The 19259-nt window shown below is 49.5% G+C and overlaps 3 protein-coding genes across 3 annotated transcripts in view; 1 reads left to right on the top strand and 2 right to left on the bottom strand.

The window, feature by feature from the left end:
- Positions 1-5950, bottom strand: part of LOC128301085 (collagen alpha-1(III) chain) — a 28616-nt gene extending 22666 nt beyond the window's left edge. Inside the window, exon 1 of the mRNA XM_053037403.1 lies at positions 5338-5950. Within this exon, the coding sequence (XP_052893363.1) occupies positions 5338-5490 (153 nt within the window). The 5' untranslated portion in view covers positions 5491-5950. The remainder of the gene's footprint in view (positions 1-5337) is intronic.
- Positions 5951-6206: 256 nt separating this feature from the next.
- LOC128305695 (collagen alpha-1(IV) chain) lies at positions 6207-16357 on the top strand. The gene is made up of 7 exons (XM_053043274.1): positions 6207-6274; positions 6959-7432; positions 9443-9491; positions 9571-10494; positions 10601-11097; positions 11160-14733; positions 14828-16357. Exons 2-7 carry the CDS (start codon positions 7413-7415, stop codon positions 15080-15082), a joined length of 5319 nt encoding a protein of 1772 aa, XP_052899234.1. The 5' UTR covers positions 6207-6274; positions 6959-7412; the 3' UTR covers positions 15083-16357.
- Positions 16358-16420: 63 nt separating this feature from the next.
- On the bottom strand, positions 16421-19232 carry LOC128305647 (ATP-dependent RNA helicase WM6-like). Its single transcript, XM_053043205.1, has 7 exons — positions 19181-19232; positions 18587-18819; positions 18085-18489; positions 17865-17983; positions 17340-17471; positions 16871-17273; positions 16421-16787 (listed from the first exon to the last, which is right to left on the bottom strand). Exons 2-7 carry the CDS (start codon positions 18783-18785, stop codon positions 16774-16776), a joined length of 1272 nt encoding a protein of 423 aa, XP_052899165.1. The 5' UTR covers positions 18786-18819; positions 19181-19232; the 3' UTR covers positions 16421-16773.
- Between the last annotated feature and the right edge of the window lie 27 nt (positions 19233-19259).

Raw genomic sequence — 19259 nt, 5'->3', positions numbered from 1 at the left:
TGTCGTCGTCGTGTTCAGTTGTTGCAATTGCAACCGCATGGCCGGGGTTTTATGCACACGCTTATGCATCGAGATGCTTCCCGCGCCCGTCGGAGGGGTTTTCATTATTAGCGTAAGCAAATGAGTTCGTGGGGGTGTGTAATGGGTTAGATTTGTATCGTATCGGCGCACCGCGCGGCTGTGTGTGAAGCACAATTTTGTTGCGCTTCGGGAGCGTTTCGAGTAGGTGACACAAATTGATCCATCGAGTTGTGTGTGCCGTTGCGGGTGCATAAGCTGTTTATGATGACGATGCTAGACGAGATATAGACAGCATAATTGTACCCGTTTGGAGAGAATGAATGATGCGTTGTGCAGCAAGTAGAATATTTAATGCATTTAATTAGTTCCTGGTAGATAGCTTAATTCGCTTGACGTATTGGACGAATTCATTTGAAGTTTGTAGATGCGTGTTGGTAACGACGGCAATCTTGTCGTCTGGAATACGTTCCAATGTCTGGTATACTAATTTGACATCTAATTTTAATTTACTCAGGATTGATGACGTAATATCATCATCTGAAGTTGTTTAAACTTTATGAAACATTCTCATTTATCCAAAGGTGGTTTTGTGCAAGTCAATGTTATGTGAAGATCTCCTATTATAAATAAAGATTTCTAGATATCTGATCGACTACATCTTCTTGGCGTAACGGCCTACTAGGTCATGCCAGACATTTCTGGCTTACAAGACTTATTTTACCACGTAGCCAGATAGTCAGCGCTTGGTACAGGGGATTGGTCCGGTCCCGTTCGTGTGAAGACCGGCGTCGTTACCATCAGGCCACCGGGACATATCTGTCATATATTAATATCAGGAATCTCGGTTTAACTACTTGCGCTCACAAAGTAGCTACAGCCTTACATCAGCTTTGGTCAGTTTGAATTCCATGTTTCCCGTTCCGAGCAATTCTCAACTCTAACGGCCTAATTACGTACAACACTCAATACCGCTGGTGACGCCATATACCTTATCGCCAGCAGCGTACAAAAAGTTCACCGCCAAAGGTTAGACAGCTACGTGTGTTAATCAGTTTTTCAGCACCGAAAACATAGCGCAGAAAACATAAAGCGACATATGGAACCGATTTACGACAGCGGCTCGAAGCGTCCTGTGATGTCAGCGAAAAGTATTCCAACGTTCAGACAAACAGACGAATGGAACGACTAACTTCACCAGCAGCAATCAGGTCGGCCTTAAGCTAGATCGCATCGTATCGCTCCTTGTCCTGCTGATAAGCGCGCCTAGAATAACATTCGCCAGACCCGACCGGCGAGGTCGATTCAGTTTGCGTGTGTGTACGCTTGGGGAGGATTTCATCGCAGAACGATTTCAACGATGGCATGGAACAGTACACACCAGGGTCCGACACATCATTCATCCTTTTTTTTGTGATGCGATGCGTTCTGGTGTCTTGCGCGAGAGGTTAGCTGTGCGTCGATAACCTTTCGCAGGCGGGGCCTTAAGATCGCGCTTTTGGGGCATCAGTCCGTGTCCGTGTTATGTTGGGAGCGAAAATTAGAAACACGATCGCAACATATGGTTCCCGCATGTACGCCAATGTTGTTTCTGGCAGTGGGCGATTTTATGGTGCACTATTTCCCAAGAGCAGCAAGTGCAATAATAGACCACTTCAATTGTACGACGTGTGAGTAAATATTTGCTTTTCAAGCTGCACATGGAAACTGCTGCGGGAGGATATGTATATTCGATCCGTATGTCTGCCTATGTGCTTTTCTCCCACACAGAAGAAAGCGGATGATGTCAGCATACCTCCGCGGTGTAATGACTGTCAATCGAGGGTTTTCCCTATTATTCGTCTAATTTATAAATTGACCATTGATAGAATGGATAGGACTTGTTTAATTCATGATAACAACAGCCCAAGAGAACGAACTGCAAGTATGAATGAACTCAGATCACGGAGCATCGCTGCAAGAGCTGTGTGAAACAAAATCAATAAACCGTCCTCCACGATCAGCATCCACAATAAACAAATAAACATGCGAGGTGGAGGGTTTTCCAAAGCTGTCTGCAAATCGTTGGCAAATTGCATGATGCACTCGATGCAATCTCGGTGTTGGCCGACAGCAATCAACACTGATTGTGCTACTTTGTTAATGAGCTAAACAGAACCTTCCTGTTTGTTCGTGGACGTAATGCATTAATGTAATTCCTGCAACCAATGCGGGACGGAACATTAATTAATTGGTGCTCTTCATGCTCGAGACACCGGGACACGGCAAGATGGCACGCTGACAGGACAAGACAAGGCGTCACAAATTTAGTACACGCGCAATCGAGAAATTGTAGTACAGATTGTCTCGGGGTGATATTAGATGCGGTTGGGTAAATGGGTTCACTGCTGCCACGTGCCGTACTTGTTCGTACATTTTTTCCGACGCGTTGTGTGTTAGAAGGCGGGTTAGACGATAAAGTTGAAACAATGTCTTCATTATCGTGTTGTGCCACCAATTCAATTGTGTCCAATCTGGCTCAATTGGGGTCCGGGTGTGAAACTATGCGGAAGTAAGCTGGGCCATAGAAGACTTGTGGGTTTCCTTTGAACGAGGAATCTCTGGAACGAGTTGTCGGGCACTCCAGAATGTCTATGACTTCATCCGTGGTGGTAGGATCTTTCTGTTCGCTTGCTTCATCCACAGCTCACACTTATCAGGTTAGGTAATTACGCACCATTAAACCAATCCCAGCCATGATCCGGGACTCTCTGCGCAGCTTAAGCCGGCGATAACCTCCCCCCTGTTGTTTCCGGACACAGACACACACAGAAAAAAATCATCCTCAAAAAGCTTTAGCCGCTCAATGCCAAAAATCTGGAAATAGCAGAATCACACTACCCTCGGACATACATCGTCCCGAGCATCATGGAGCAAATGAATTAAAAATAATTACCGTCCGGCAAGCTGATAGCGAGCGTGGCAATATCGCCACCGAGTGCGTCTGTGTGAGACGTGCGATTAAATCACCCAAACGGATCCGCCACATAACTCCATTCCTTTCCTGCCGACACGACGACTCGGCTGCCCGATACTAGTACTGCCCGTACTTTGTATTTTAGCCAGCAACCCCTGTTTCGGCCAGCTTTAATTTCCACTTATCAAATTCCAAGATGCCAAGACGTCGTGAGCGCATTCCTTGGACCATGTTTTAAAATCGCTCGTACAGCTCCTGATCCATCCCATGTACGAACAACCGAACAACACACACCTTAGATCATTGCAATGACGTGAAACTTTGAAGTTCCTCGGTCTGTACATTAGCTCGGCGATGCAGTCTGGGTTTGTATTCTAGAATTTCGAAGAAGCGAAATTGTTAACGCCCTGCCTGGAAACAGAACGGGACAAAAACTGCACCATCGGCTAAAACTGGTACCGGGCGATACACGATCCCTTGCAGTGGGAAAATGTGCAACGACGCGCAGTTGGACGCTGACGGGTGGCGTCAGATTCGTGCAAACATGGTCAGCTTGCGCGACGACACACACGGTGGTAACAGAACTATTTGATCCTTGGTCAAGGCAAAGCACTCTTTTAGCAAATGAAAGAAGAGAGCAATTGATGTCACCGGCTATTTTCAGCTAACCCAGAATTACTTCATCCCTTAGTTGAAGTTTGATATGCCAGCTAAGCTCAGTAGGACGCATGGGAACCTTCGCGTTGCGCAACCTCGTTTTACATACATTGTAACAAAGCTTCGACATATCCGACTTCCGGACGGAAGCGAGACAACATCCGCGAGATTTGAGGCACAGTCTACCACACAGCTGTGGTGTAGGGTGTTGGAGGGCCTGCTATGCGCTAAAGCGCGTTTTCTCTTCGCTTTCTTATCACAGCCTCAGTCCTGGCATCTCGCTTCACCTCGCGCCCCCCATGGGTCTAGCCCCGGTGTCCCCACAGTGCTCCACAGCTTCCAACCGGCCGGGAACCGTGCGGAGCAAACGAGACGGAAAGCGTTAAAAATAACACTTCAACTTTAACCTCATTACGAGCGAGCCGCGCTCGATTACCGAGAATTGTGCGCTGTTGGGCAGTGTTTTTTCGTTGCCGATGAAGTGCGTTGTCGTTGTCGCAGGCCAGCCGGAAAGTCGACCCATTGGCGAACGGCTCTCGCCAACCGTTTCCCAGTTTGATAAGGCGCGAAGTTGGGTCGGCTGCGAAGCGCTGAATCGGACATCTGAGCACGAGTCGCAGAGTGAGGATGGCAAAAAAAAATCTGTGTTGTGGGTTGGAGAACAGGGATTGCCGAGGGTGGAGCGGCACTTTAATGGAAGGATCGGATTTCGTTGGCAAGAAGTGATGAGGCAGCAAGGCGTGCGGAAAAACAAGTGCCTGACTGTTGGCAAAAATGTGGATAATAGCACGCTAGGACTTGGGAGCCAGTGGGAAGCTATCTTATCTACAAACCAGTAGCATATAATTATAGCACGGTAATAATAATTTCTAGACACAATATTTCAAGAAATATTAATTGAAACAAAAGTTCAAGACATTACTATCCATGTTTTAAAAATGTTGGTATATGTCTTCCAAAACTTATAATGGTAATACGAAGTGTGACATGACGTCACTTACATTATCCCACTACGAGCTGCCTACTAACGATGATACAGGAACGGGGAATCCAGTCTACTGACAAAGTCCTTCGCGGATTCTCGCTAGAATTCTGGATCGTTAGAGAGCAGATCCGGTAATACATGAGTTTACACAGGATTTGAGTTAAAATCTCTATCTATAGGTTGATCATCTTGCAGATTTCTTAAATACTTCAGACTTTTTTATGGATTGTTTGAGGAGAGAATCTTCATAGAGAACCCACTTATAGGTTCGCCGAAGCGCCTACGGACTAAGAACTCCTCAAGCCTCAAAATGGTTCGTTAGGACATTTACGTCAGCGAAAACACTTCAGACTGAATGACTACAAATGTTGGCAACATGTGTAAATTCATAAAAAAGGTAATCGCCTCGGCGTTATACAAAATCTCCAACGTTTCATTTATATAGGCAGAATTCTTATTTGTAAAAGCCATGAAATTTCTCTTCAACTCCTCACAAATATCATCAATTTCCAAAATGGCCACAAGAATCACAATAAAGGATAATCAAGTAAACTAAAAGTCTTTATAAACGGCACCATCCTCTTTACCGTTTCTACTCTGTGCACAGCTAATTATGTAAGCTCGAGTCATTCAGTTTCGATAGAACCATGCATCTTCTATAAATGGCAACGACGGCAAGAATATAGCTATTATTGATGGAAAAATAGAAATGCCCACATACCACTGCCGTTGATGGTTGTGCATGCTGGAGCAAACACGCCAGTAAAAGTGTCACGCAAAATGGCACCGAGCGTGCGCAACATCGGCGCCTCCGGTGACCGGTGTCCTTAGTTTCCAGACCCCCCGGGAGCGTGGGGTCCGCGGCCCGCAACATGGCTCTCCGTTTCGGCTACCGCACAGCACTCTGTCCACTCGCGATCACGATTTTCGGTTCGACTTACTACTATCACCGGCAGCTCCGGGTAAGCACATGCACACGAACGGAATTGTCCACCCAGACCACGTTGCTGAAAACGGAATCCTTCTGACACGCGCACGAAGGATCAACAACAACACGTCGGACTGCGACTTTTGACAACAAAAACGAGGACAATGTTACGAGTTCCGTTACGAACCGTCTGTCGGGTGGTGAGCTCAGAGCAATGTCCTGCTCCGAGCCCGCAGGCTTATCCGGGGTCGGGGAAAATGCAACCACCCACCCACAGTGAGTGAAAAACCAAACCCTCCCCCCGCACGAGAGCGTTGAGAGCGGCACGATGGAAACAACACGCACGGACGTGCCTGACGGATTCACACGCAAGCAACAAACGCGCGCGCACTCCGATCGAATATTGTGAACGTTCGAATCACTACTAACGGGCCCGCTCCGGTCGGTAACATTTTCTTGCCATCTTGCCGGTCAAACCGCGTCCGGATTCTGGGCCGCACGCGTCCCGCTGCCGGCCGCGCACGCACAAGCGCGACCCGATCGCGGCCCGAGCGTGGCCCGAGTGCCGGTTGGTCCCGCACGAGCATCCGACCGTACCGCCGGACGTGGGCAAGAGCTCGAGAAAATCGCCAAGATCGTCTTGAAGTCAGTACACTGTGAACGATCGGACGCGCTGGAACGGTTGCTGTGGTCCCGTCAAACTGCTGCGCCCTGGTGGTGGTCCCGACCCGTAGGCACACTACTTTGGACAATTTTTCCAACTGCCCACTTTTCCCCCAACTTAGCATATGTCGCCGTGTAGCTGAACGAGTGTGTGCGTGCGAGTGTATGTGTGTGTGTGTGTGTGTGTTACCAACCTCTTCTCATCGTCTACGATCCGACGGGATTTAAGGGTTTCGAGCGAGTTCGGAGTTGTGCACGGTGAAAGGTTGGGTTGGTCGAACGAAGCTCGGGTCCAGTTTTTCCGTTTACCGTCGCTGATGCAGAGCGCACCACAGAAACCAGGAGTGATCGTCGGCTTGAAGAATACGATGTGCCACTGGGCTGGGTGGATGTTTTCTCGGGGTGAATTCACCGTAGTGTTCTGGTGATGTGTTCGAAACGTTTAATTTGAGTCATTCTAACGACATTCTGTGAAGTGACGTGATGTATGTGAACGTAGTGAAGATATAAGTCCAGAATTGATAGACACTCCAGGTCCAAGAATAGTACATCTAATAAGATCTTCACACAAATTTTAGTAATACAATTTTCTGTCATTGATATTAGAAAACAGCTCCAGTGGTTATATGACTTTTAGGATTTTAATTAAACTCCCTTATGTTGGGTGATGATCTTCAATTTTTTTTTTTTCAAAAGAACCCCTGACAATTCCTCACTTATTTTATTGTCTAGATTGTTTCTACCCCCCCAGTGAAGGATTCCAGTGCCAATTTCACATGAATTTTCCCACCAGGAAAATACGGTAGAGATTAGCGGAAAAATCTGACTTTGGTGCCAAATACGAGATTTTGTGATATCGACCAGTCGTCGTGTTCGCTGTGCACATCCAGTGAGAGTGAAGTGTCGAGTGGCAAGGAAGCGGAAAAACAAAAAGGTGTAATTTTTGCAGCGCGATCGAAAGTGCTAAACGCAGTAAAGTAAGGTTTAGGCTTAACACACTGCAAGTGAGCTGGTGGAAATTGTGTTCAGCTGTGCCAGTGGTGTCGTTGCGGAGTGAATCGCGCGAGTACCCGTGGATCATACGCCGGAGCTGATCGGTCGATCCGGCGTGCCATCTACAGCCAAGCTGGCTAATACTCGCTGCTAGTCGAATCGTTCGACATCGGCCCTGTTCGTGGGGCTGTGCGGTCAGGGCCACCATCACAATGGGGACCCGAATAAAATGGTAAGCCAATGGGGTACAACACCGCACTACGGTCAGGACGGTAACAGACGCGGTTCGCTGGGTGTTACCACGCTGCAACCAAGATCCCGTAGGTTCCGTTGGGTGTCATTGTTTTCCCCAACCCGACGCCCGGTCGGATTACGCTGAGTGGGTCAAATGCTGGGGACCGTGCTAGTATTCCATTTGTGCGAACACATCGCTATAAAGCCTAGTCAAATGCTGATGATGGAACTGCAATGGGGCACACATGTGATGATGAGGGGGGAAGGATGAAGCATGCTGTGTGCAGAAAGATATCATTATTAATCTGCTTGTTGTGGCAAAATACTCGCTTAACATGGTTTTGACCTCAAGTTATTGGTCAACCGAATGGTTTGTTTAAATATTTTTAATAATAATAATTTGTTAACATAATAATTTGTTAAAAATTGTTTTGCCCAAAGGCGTTTGAACATATTGTCTAATTTGAAAATAAATTCAGTAAGAAGCCATGCCCAAAACGAATTACGAGGAAGAGGGCCAATAAGTTATGTTGAAAAGAAGTGTAATATATATATATAAGAGCAGCCTGCTCCTGACTAATTCCAATATAGGGAAATTATTACATTGCTTTTCAGATAACAGATTTCAGTTTTAGCTAACACAAATTCAGATGCCAAATTATTCTAAGACTGTAATTAATTTTTACTAATTTTTTTCCAAATACGTGTGTGTTGGTGCGGCCGGTGGAGTGTTGGTGGTGGCGCCGATCTTCAAACGAAACGCCGGTCCAAAATCCTATCCATACCCCGTAGCAAGGACTTAGTAAAATTAAGTCTAGTAAGCCTGAAATGGCAGGCATGACCTAGTAGGTCGTTTCGCCAAGAAGAGAGAGGCATGTTCGGAAGGCCTCTCTGAAAAGAAAATAGCCCAAAAGTTATGTAAAAAACGCACTTCTCAAATTTGGTTAAAGAAGTAAAGCTTGACAATACTTACAATAAAAGAAAGATAAACAAAGAGTTTAAATAACAAATAATAATTAAACTATTGAAGAATGATCATAGGTCCAATTAAAATTTGGATTCAAAAACATAAAAAAGGCGGTTATTTATCAAAATCACATTTTAGCAGTTTAGGGTCAGACTGCTTTTAGCCTTTCCTTGATTGAGTCAAACACTTGCATTAAACAATCTTACTGGGCACGTGTTTAGACCAAATATACCTCAATGATCTAATAACACAGTTAACTAGCAACTTTTTAGTGTTTAACAAAAATACTAAGGATCTTCTCGATTATTGGGATGAGAGGTAGGACTCATCAACATTATTAATCTTTTAAAACCCCATTAATATATATTCGTGGCATAATTTCGGCCACATTTCAACAACTAAGTACTAAGAGATATAAGGCAACAAGTTTTGATTGTCACCTGCTATCGGGTACTTTTTTTCGTATTTTGCACTAATGTTCCAAAATTTTTCCCGCCCTGGCATTTCCCACACCCGAAGGCCATTGAACCTTTGATCGCTTTTATCTAATTCTGCACACACGATCGGACATCCGATTCAAGCGCTAGCAGCACGGTCCGGAATAACAGCAGCATATCTAGAATCCACTTCCTGACGATCGCGTAGCAAAACACTTTACGACCCAGAAAACAGTAGAGAGTCCCGCACGCTTCCGTCACATCATCCCGTGCGTTGCGTCACTTCGCATCGTCGGACGATGTGGAAGGCGAAGTGGATGGAGCACGCCACGAAAGGCTATCAGGAAAGGGCCCTGGCGAACCGATAAGCCGAACGCGTTTCGCTGTGGTTCAGCAGCACAAAAACCGAGCGAACATGTTGCGTGTGTCGCGGCTTAGGTCCGTTCGCTGAGACCCTGATAATGGCGCACATGCCGGCCATGGTTATGAATGGGCATTGGTTGGCTCGGGTGGACTGGAAGCGGGTTGTGGAGGGCATTTTAATGGGCTTAGTACTACAGTACTACAGAGATTGTTTTTTCTTCTTCTCGACTCTGCGTTACAGGTTAATCACTACCTCGTTGCTAGTCTGGTATGGACAACAAGTGAATGCGGTAAGTACGACACAGCTGGGATGCGTTTGCCATTTGACTTATGCGTGGAATACATCCTTTTTCATCCCGAACTCCGCAGCAAATGTGGGCGGGCAAACTCGACGATTTTCCAGTACATAAGCGACAGGAACATCCACGACAGATACAACCACAGATCGATCCGAGTTACAGCATCATCGACACTGCCAGCGGCCCGCAAGGACCACCGTCCAAGAACTGCACAGCGAGCGGTTGCTGTTTACCGAAATGTTTAGCTGAGAAGGGTAACCGCGGCCTGCCCGGTCCGATGGGGCTGAAAGGCGTCAAGGGTGTCCGTGGGTTCCCCGGCTCGGAAGGCTTACCTGGCGACAAGGGTACCAAGGGTGAGCCGGGTCCGTTTGGTCTGCAGGGACCAAAAGGCGATCGGGGTCGCGATGGCTTGCCCGGCTATCCTGGCATTCCCGGCACGAACGGCGTTCCCGGATTGTCGGGCGCTCCCGGCATACCCGGTCGGGATGGCTGCAACGGAACGGACGGTTTGCCGGGCTTCGAAGGTCTGCCGGGAAATCCGGGACCGCGCGGTTTCCCCGGTGCCCCCGGCACGAAGGGTGAAAAGGGAGAACCCGCACGGCATCCGGAAAACTACAACAAGGGCCAGAAGGGTGAGCCTGGTAACGACGGACAGGAGGGACAGCGCGGACAATCCGGTATTGACGGACCGAAAGGACACCCCGGAAGGCCCGGTGAAAAGGGTGTACCCGGCATACCCGGCGTGAGAGGCGAACGAGGTGACAAGGGCGTGTGCATTAAGGGCGAGAAGGGCCAGAAAGGTGCGAAGGGTGAGGAAGTGTACGGTGCAACCGGTACGACGACGACGACGGGACCAAAGGGCGAGAAAGGTGATCGAGGCGATTCGGGAGAACCGGGACGGCCGGGCGAAAAGGGACAAGCTGGCGACCGGGGACAGTTGGGCGAACGTGGACACAAGGGCGAGAAAGGTTTGCCTGGACAACCGGGCCCGAGAGTAAGTAACGCACCGAGAGGCGATCAGCGCCATCTGGTGGTCGCGCATTTGGAAGCTAAAGATATTTATCCATGTGCTTTTTTGTCGTTGCATTGCATAAATCTAGGGGCGTGACGGTAATTTTGGACCGGTCGGTCTGCCCGGACAGAAAGGTGATCGTGGATCGGAGGGGTTGCACGGACTGAAGGGCCAAAGCGGACCGAAGGGTGATTCTGGACGAGACGGGATCCCTGGACAGCCTGGTATCTCCGGTCCGCCGGGTGCTCCCGGTGGTGGCGAAGGACGCCCGGGAGCACCGGGTCCGAAAGGACCGCGAGGCTACGAAGGACCGCAGGGACCGAAAGGAATGGATGGCTTCGATGGCGAAAAGGGCGAGCGTGGCCAGATGGGACCGAAGGGCGGTCAGGGTGTACCTGGTCGACCGGGCCCGGAAGGAATGCCCGGAGACAAAGGTGACAAGGGAGAATCCGGTTCGGTCGGTATGCCAGGTCCGCAGGGACCCCGCGGCTACCCAGGACAGCCCGGACCTGAGGGTCTGCGTGGTGAATCGGGTCAGCCGGGTTATGGTATGCCCGGACAAAAGGGTAATGCCGGTATGGCTGGGTAAGTGGAATGTCCAACGGCTTGCCTTCGGAATCTTTAACAATGTTTCTCCTCCTACGCAGCTTCCCTGGCTTGAAGGGACAAAAAGGAGAGCGTGGCTTCAAGGGTGTGATGGGTACGCCCGGTGACGCAAAGGAAGGACGGCCGGGAGCACCAGGAATGCCGGGACGTGATGGAGAAAAGGGTGAACCGGGTCGTCCGGGTCTCAGTGGCATGAAGGGTGAGCGGGGAATCAAGGGTGAAATTGGTGGCCGCTGTACGGATTGCCGACCGGGACTGAAGGGCGACAAAGGCGAACGCGGTTACGCCGGTGAGCCGGGACGACCAGGAGCGAGCGGAGTGCCAGGCGAACGAGGCTATCCGGGCACGCCAGGTGAAGATGGAACACCGGGACTTCGCGGTGAACCCGGACCCAAGGGTGACCCGGGACTGCTGGGACCGCCGGGCCCATCCGGAGAGCCAGGACGCGATGCGGAAATTCCCATGGATCAGCTTAAACCCATCAAGGGCGACAAGGGCGAACTAGGCGAGAAGGGTCTGATGGGCATCAAGGGTGAGAAAGGTTTCCCGGGACTGGTCGGACCGGAAGGAAGTATGGGTCTACGCGGCATGAAGGGAGACAAGGGACGAACGGGAGAGGCGGGCATCGATGGAGCACCGGGCGCACCCGGCAAGGACGGGCTACCAGGCCGACACGGACAGACGATCAAGGGTGAACCGGGCCTGAAGGGTAATGTTGGCTACTCGGGCGACAAGGGTGACAAAGGTTACGGCGGACTGAAGGGCGAACCGGGCAAATGTGCTAACGTACCACCGAACATAATGGAAGCGATTCGTGGTCCGCCAGGGTCGCAGGGTGAGAAAGGTGCCCCCGGTATCCAGGGCATGCGGGGCGATAAGGGTGATATGGGTGAGCAGGGACGATCGGGAGCGCAAGGTATGGCTGGACCACCGGGCGCACCAGGACCGGTAGGACCGCGCGGTTTGACGGGACACCGGGGCGAGAAGGGAAATTCGGGACCGCTTGGACCACCAGGAGCCCCAGGACGGGACGGAATGCCCGGTGCACCGGGACTTCCAGGTTCGAAGGGTGGCAAGGGTGATCCGGGTCTATCGATGGTGGGTCCACCCGGCCCGAAAGGTAACCCAGGATTGCGAGGTCCGAAGGGAGATCGGGGAGGTATGGGTGATCGTGGCGATGCAGGATTGCCCGGTTCGGTTGGTTTTCCAGGCGACAAGGGAGACTTGGGTACACCTGGTCCTCCCGGCTATCCGGGTGAGGTCGGACCGAAGGGTGAACCAGGTCCGGTAGGACCGGCCGGACATCCCGGAGCACCCGGACGTCCCGGTGTGGACGGAGTGAAGGGTTTGCCAGGTTTGAAGGGTGACATTGGCGCACCGGGTGTGATTGGACTGCCGGGACAGAAGGGCGATATGGGACAGGCAGGCAACGACGGTCTGAAGGGATTCCAAGGTCGCAAAGGCATGATGGGTGCCCCGGGCATTCAAGGTGTTCGTGGACCGCAAGGAACGAAGGGCGAACAGGGCGAGAAGGGCGACAGAGGTGAGATCGGTATGAAGGGTTTGTCGGGACAAACGGGACCGCCCGGTATGGTGGGACCGAAGGGAGATAAGGGTCTGTCTGGATTGCCGGGACCGGCCTGCTTACCCGGTATTTCCGGCGAGAAGGGTGATAAAGGATATACCGGACCGGAAGGACCCCCGGGTGAAGCGGGAGCAGCATCGGAGAAGGGCCAGAAGGGAGAACCAGGTGTACCGGGACTTCGCGGTAACGACGGACTACCTGGATTGGAAGGTCCAGCCGGACTCAAGGGAGATGCCGGTGTACCCGGCTATGGGCGGCCAGGACCGCAGGGTGAGAAGGGTGATGTCGGCCTGACGGGCATAAACGGACTGCCGGGTTTGAACGGTGTGAAAGGTGATATGGGAGTGCCAGGATTCCCGGGTGTGAAGGGAGACAAGGGTACCACCGGACTGCCCGGTGTTCCCGGAGCACCATGCATGGACGGACTGCCGGGCGCTGAGGGCCCCGTTGGACCGCGCGGTTACGACGGTGAGAAGGGCTTCAAGGGTGAACCAGGCCGTATCGGTGAACGGGGTGAGCAGGGAGAGAAGGGTGATCTGGGACTGACCGGACCGGTAGGTCTCATGGGTCGGAAGGGTGATCGTGGTATACCTGGTTCGCCGGGTCTTCCCGCTACTGTCGCTGCTATTAAGGGTGACAAGGGTGAGCCTGGCTTCCCGGGCGCTATTGGTCGCCCTGGTATGGCGGGAGCACCGGGACTACCGGGTGAGATGGGACCTAAAGGAGAGATAGGCAATCAGGGACTGCCTGGATTGCCGGGTCCGGCTGGATTGAATGGATTGCAGGGCATGAAGGGCGATATTGGACCGATGGGCGAGAAAGGTGATACCTGTCCGGTTGTGAAGGGCGAAAAGGGTCTACCAGGTCGCCCGGGCAAGATGGGTCGCGATGGACCGCCGGGACTGACGGGCGAAAAGGGTGATAAGGGGTTAGCGGGTCTGCCTGGACCGATGGGTCCTCCCGGACCCGCAGGGCCGCTTGGCCGACAGGGCGAGAAAGGTGACCGAGGTGATTCCGGTTTGATGGGACGCCCTGGTCAGGACGGACTGCCGGGACCGCAAGGACAGCGCGGTTTACCAGGACCTCAGGGCGAAAAGGGTGACCATGGACCTCCTGGTTTCCTCGGACCAAAGGGTGACAAGGGTGAGCGAGGACGCGACGGATTGAACGGTATGAATGGGCCACAGGGTTTGAAGGGTGACCGCGGCATGCCCGGATTGGAAGGTGTCGCCGGTCTGCCCGGAATGGTGGGCGAGAAAGGTGACCGTGGCCTACCTGGTATGGCCGGTCTGAACGGTGCACCGGGTGAGAAGGGCCAGAAGGGTGAAACGCCTCAGCTACCACCCCAACGCAAGGGACCACCCGGACCACCTGGTTTTAATGGGCCGAAGGGTGACAAGGGTTTGCCAGGGTTGGCGGGACCGTCCGGCATTCCCGGGGCTCCCGGTGCGCCTGGCGAGATGGGACTTCGTGGGTTCGAAGGTGCACGCGGTTTGCAGGGTCTCCGGGGTGACGTCGGTCCGGAAGGACGGGTCGGACGCGATGGTTCGCCGGGTCTACCCGGTCCGAAGGGTGAGCCGGGTCGAGACTGTGAATCGGCACCGTATTACACCGGCATTCTGCTGGTACGGCACAGCCAATCGGATGAGGTGCCCGTGTGCGAACCGGGTCATTTGAAACTATGGGACGGCTACTCGCTACTGTACGTCGATGGTAACGACTACCCGCACAACCAGGACCTCGGATCGGCCGGTTCCTGCGTGCGCAAGTTCTCCACACTCCCCATACTGGCCTGCGGACAGAACAACGTCTGCAACTATGCCTCGCGCAACGATCGAACGTTCTGGCTGTCGACGTCGGCACCGATTCCGATGATGCCGGTCACGGAGAACGAAATGCGGCCGTACATCTCGCGCTGCACGGTATGCGAAGCGCCCACCAACGTTATAGCCGTGCACAGCCAGACGCTTCATATTCCCGAATGTCCGAATGGATGGGATGGTCTGTGGATCGGTTACAGTTTCCTTATGGTAAGTACGCTCGCTGCAAGCAAAAGATCCCGATCTAAACCTCCTTGAATGTTCTAACTCGTTTTTTTACCTATTTGCTCGTTCTCTTCCGCAGCACACTGCCGTCGGACATGGCGGTGGAGGTCAGTCACTGTCCGGTCCGGGATCGTGCCTGGAGGACTTCCGTGCCACGCCCTTCATTGAGTGTAACGGAGGCAAGGGTCACTGCCATTATTACGAAACCCAAACCTCCTTCTGGCTGGTGTCGCTCGAGGACCACCAGCAGTTCCAGCGACCGGAGCAGCAAACGCTCAAGGCTGGCAACCTGCTCAGCCGAGTATCTCGGTGCCAAGTGTGCATCCGCCATTGAGCATCACCTTAGCTTTTATTGGGTCGCCTTTTTTTACCTCCACTCTGTGTCTCCCTCTCTCTCTCTCTTTCCAAATTTCCTTGTTTATTTTTTTTTTCTGGATCTGGACACCACATGCGATCCGGATGTTCCATAAACATGGGGGGTTCAGTGCCTATTATTTCTTTACCGCATATTAGTTCCCTTTGACGCTCTCGAAAACTTCACCTAATTTACATACTTTTGACTGGCTGGGGTCCGCCAGACGCACTACACAAGTACTACTACCACAGACCGCCATCATCCAGTGCTTCGCCCAGACCGGACATGTGTAACAGTCAGACACACTAGCTTATAAATTATTTACAACGGGGGAGAAAGAACCGAAACAATAATGTCGGACGAGCGCGTTCAATTACTACCAAAAACACAGTTCAACTATCAGTTGTGCATTTAGTAGACCACTTTGACGTGACACCAAATATTTAAGCAATCAAGTTGGATCATTACAGCAAAGATGCAGGCAAATGATTTCCAAACAAAGAAAAACCGTCATACCATTGCGAAGCGATAGAAAATTAACTGCTCGGCATACACCAACTCTTCGTGCCTTCTTGTTTCAGTCAATTTAAACGGCATCATTTTTCTAAACGTGTTCAATCGCAGCTGTTGGAAAATGGCCTACGTGTCCATACGTTTATGGTAAATAATTTGTTTTTTTTTCTTCTATAATCTTTCCAATACTTCCTTTAAATGTGTTCTTGTAGTTAAACAAAATTAAACCATTTCAATGTTCCAATCATGTGATTCAGTAGAGGATAGCTGATATGCCGAAGCGATAAAAGCGTGCGATAAAGAAAATAACACCAAAACTGCCAAACCTTCTGTGGTTAAAGGATTTTTCGGAAGCAACTTTTCCTCCCCTAAGCCGAGGGTAGAGTGAGTGAGGGTGCGTTCAAATAAATAAGTTCTATAGTGCCATGTAATTAGAAAACCGCTTACCATTGAAGCATCCGGCAGGTAATTGTAATAGTTTACTACACGTACTAACCGAAATTCTCCATGACTTAGAGGGTGTTTGTGTCCTTACAACTCATTGTAACGATGCACAAATGAAGAGACAAACAAACGATGTCAAATCCCAATTCAACGCAACCGAGCTTTCTGAGCTTGCAGAAGGATCGCAAACTGAACTCTCCTCCTACCGTTCGATTAGTTTTTGTTTTAATTTTAATCGCGCAATTAATGTAACATAACAGAAACGATAATGAAAGATGGAATAAACGTTTTACCAATAGAAAATGGATTTGTGTTATTGAATTTCTGAAATTGAATTGAAATTGAAATTATATTCACTTACCGAACTTTATTTATTCTTCATCTCGTCTATTTGAACTAATGACAAACTGGTCATATCTGCTTTAGGCTATTGAAATAATAGACTTATAATTAAAATATCAGCAGAATAACGAATTATGAAAGGGAATACAAAATCAATTACGGTTAATCGTTAGAGTAAAATGTGTCAGTTTGTAGTTGTTTAACACTGTTTTAGTTTTTAAATCGTGTTCTCGTTTAAAATGTCCTGACTCAAGTAAAATATATAAAATACTCAAGTTAAATATCAAAATCTTGTGCAATCTCCCAGGATTACGTTGCACTTTTGTTAGTAGTGATAACGCGACCAAGCCCAGAATACATGCCATTCCCTTTTATCGTCCTTCGACTGGAGGAGAAAACATGGAAAAATAAATTGATCAATATTTTTTCTAGCCATCGGTGATGTTTTATGGCCATATCGTAACTTACTGTATGAGGAGAGATCAATTTCGTCCGGCAGCTCGTTGATGTTCACATCAAACCGATCCTGAACATCGTTCAAAATCTTAGCATCCGCCTCGTCCGAGATGAACGTAATAGCCAAACCCTTGGTACCGAAACGACCGGCCCGAGCCACTCGATGAAGATAGGTATCCGAATCTTCCGGCATATCGTAGTTAAAAACGATGTTCACACGTTCGATATCCATCCCTCGGCCAAAGAGATTCGTTGCGACAAGGATTCGCTTCTGGAAATCCTTGAACTGTTGATACCGTGACAAACGTTCTTCCTGCACCATTCCGCGATGAATCCCAATGGCCGGGAAGTTTTGCTCGGTCAGCAACTGTGCCAAAGCCATACAACGCTGGACGGATTTCACGAATATTACCACCTAGCGGGATAAATAAGATAAATACGTGTCCCACGTGTTTCGCGAATGACGAAGATACGGCCATACCTGGTTAAACTCCAGCACGTCGAGTAATTCGAACAATTTTTTGTTCTTTTCCGTTTCCTTCAATTTCACGTAATGTTGCTGCAGACCGTGCAGGGTAAGTTTCGTTTCATCATCGACGTACACTTCCATGGGCTGTAGAGGATTGATTCACCATCACATCACATAATAGATTGAATGAAGAAACGAGGAAAATATGCATACATTTCATGAAACAATTGCTGTTATCTAAAGAAGGTTAATACAGGTTGCCGAACAAAACTACTGCTAATCCCGCTTGGAAAGACTTTTGTGCCCAGGCACAAAACAAATCTAGAAGCCTAGGCCAGCGCCTTTTTCGTAGATAGTGGATATGATTTTGGGAATGAATCTATTATTGGGAAATAGAGTATAGTGTTGTTTTAGCACAACAAGCGCTGCCAGTTCTTGCTTGGTTACTTCTGCGAAATTAGCGTTAGCAGCATCAGCAACAGTAGCAGTAGTAATAGTAATAGCAATGATAGGTGTGGTAGTAATCGAAATATTTACATCTTGCATGAACTTTTTGCACACGGGACGAATTTCTTTGCTCAGAGTAGCGGAAAACATCATCACTTGCTTTCCATGGGGCGTGTTGCGAAATATTTCCTGAACATCGCGGCGCATATCTGCAACCAAGTAGGGAACACCAAAGAAAATATTAAAATTCGTTTGATCCGTCTCCGGTTGTTGGAGTTCAAGTTATCACTATAATGGCATTGAGACTTACCTAGCTGTTCGAGCATTTTGTCACATTCGTCGAGTATGAAGTGCTTGAGATTTTTCAGGTTCAGCTTCTTGTTGCGGATCAACGCCAACACTCGGCCCGGTGTACCGACGATGATGTGGGGTGTAGTAGTTTTTAACACTTCCTCATCCTTCTGGATTGGCAGCCCGCCGAAAAACACGGCCACCTTGATGGTGGGCATGTACTTGCAAAATCGTTCGTACTCTTTACTGATTTGGAAGGCGAGTTCGCGTGTGTGGCACATAACCAACACGTACGGAACGCTTTCCGTCGGTTCCAACTGCTGCAGTGTGGCGAGCACAAACACAGCCGTCTTTCCCATACCCGATTTGGCCTGACACAAAATGTCCATACCGAGCACAGCTTGGGGAATACATTCGTGTTGTACTGGAAAAATAAAACAGAAATCGTTAACATGCTTTGCGTTACTATGAACACCAAAGGCGTAAGCCGTCCATTCATTCCGTTAAGCAAAGAAACTCACCTTCAGAAGGATGCTCAAAACCACAGTCGACAATAGCACGTAAAATTTCAGGCTTTAGCAGAAAGTCGCGAAATCCAGAACTGTGAATCGATACATAGGTACCTTTCACATCCTTTTTTGGCTGCTCGGTGGCCTCGGCCACTACTTGCTCGGTCTGATCCTCCTCCTCGTAATCTAAAAGATCCTCATTATCGGCCATCGTTCCGAAACAACTGCGGATGTTCGAAGGGAATCTGCGCAAAATTGTCGAAAATCGAAAAGAGGCTGTGAGTGCCGGTTACGTTTCACATTATACTAGGTAGTTGCCATCGAACTTAAAGCGCGTATTACAAAAATATGCCACAATTTGTTAATGAAAGAAAAAAAGGGGGAACCAGTAAATTGCCGCAAATACCGGCTGTAGCTTGAGTTTCCGCCATTTTGAAACGCCTGATGAATCGATTTCCTGATCAGGTGGTAATTGCATCTATTTTAGAAGCACAACACCGATCGCGAACCACCAAATAACACTTGAAAAGCGTACTTCCGTCACTAATCTTTCGTTTGATACTATCAAATAACAATAATTAAGTGAATTAACAAGTGAATTCTTACCTAAAAGTGCAAGTCGTACGCTTCACGGATATTCACACGCACTGAAAACCAGTAGAACGAGTCAGAGCATCAGAGAGAG

This window comes from Anopheles moucheti, chromosome 3 (assembly GCF_943734755.1).
Source record: "Anopheles moucheti chromosome 3, idAnoMoucSN_F20_07, whole genome shotgun sequence".
Classification (NCBI taxonomy): Eukaryota; Metazoa; Arthropoda; class Insecta; order Diptera; family Culicidae; genus Anopheles; species Anopheles moucheti.
This window is presented reverse-complemented; position numbering and strand designations above follow the sequence as displayed.

What these genes read in the sequence shown, in the direction of transcription:
- LOC128305695 (XM_053043274.1), top strand. Translation starts at nt 7,413, where the DNA reads ATGGGGACCCGAATAAAATG. An exon ending in CTGGACAACCGGGCCCGAGA is followed by an intron (nt 10,495 to 10,600) that starts GTAAGTAACGCA and finishes GCATAAATCTAG; the next exon opens with GGGCGTGACGGTAATTTTGG. An exon ending in TCGGTTACAGTTTCCTTATG is followed by an intron (nt 14,734 to 14,827) that starts GTAAGTACGCTC and finishes TCTCTTCCGCAG; the next exon opens with CACACTGCCGTCGGACATGG.
- LOC128305647 (XM_053043205.1), bottom strand. Translation starts at nt 18,785, where the DNA reads ATGGCCGATAATGAGGATCTTTTAGATTACGAGGAGGAGGATCAGACC. An exon ending in TTTTGAGCATCCTTCTGAAG is followed by an intron (nt 18,490 to 18,586) that starts GTGAGTTTCTTT and finishes TTATTTTTCCAG; the next exon opens with TACAACACGAATGTATTCCC. An exon ending in CAAAATGCTCGAACAGCTAG is followed by an intron (nt 17,984 to 18,084) that starts GTAAGTCTCAAT and finishes ACTTGGTTGCAG; the next exon opens with ATATGCGCCGCGATGTTCAG.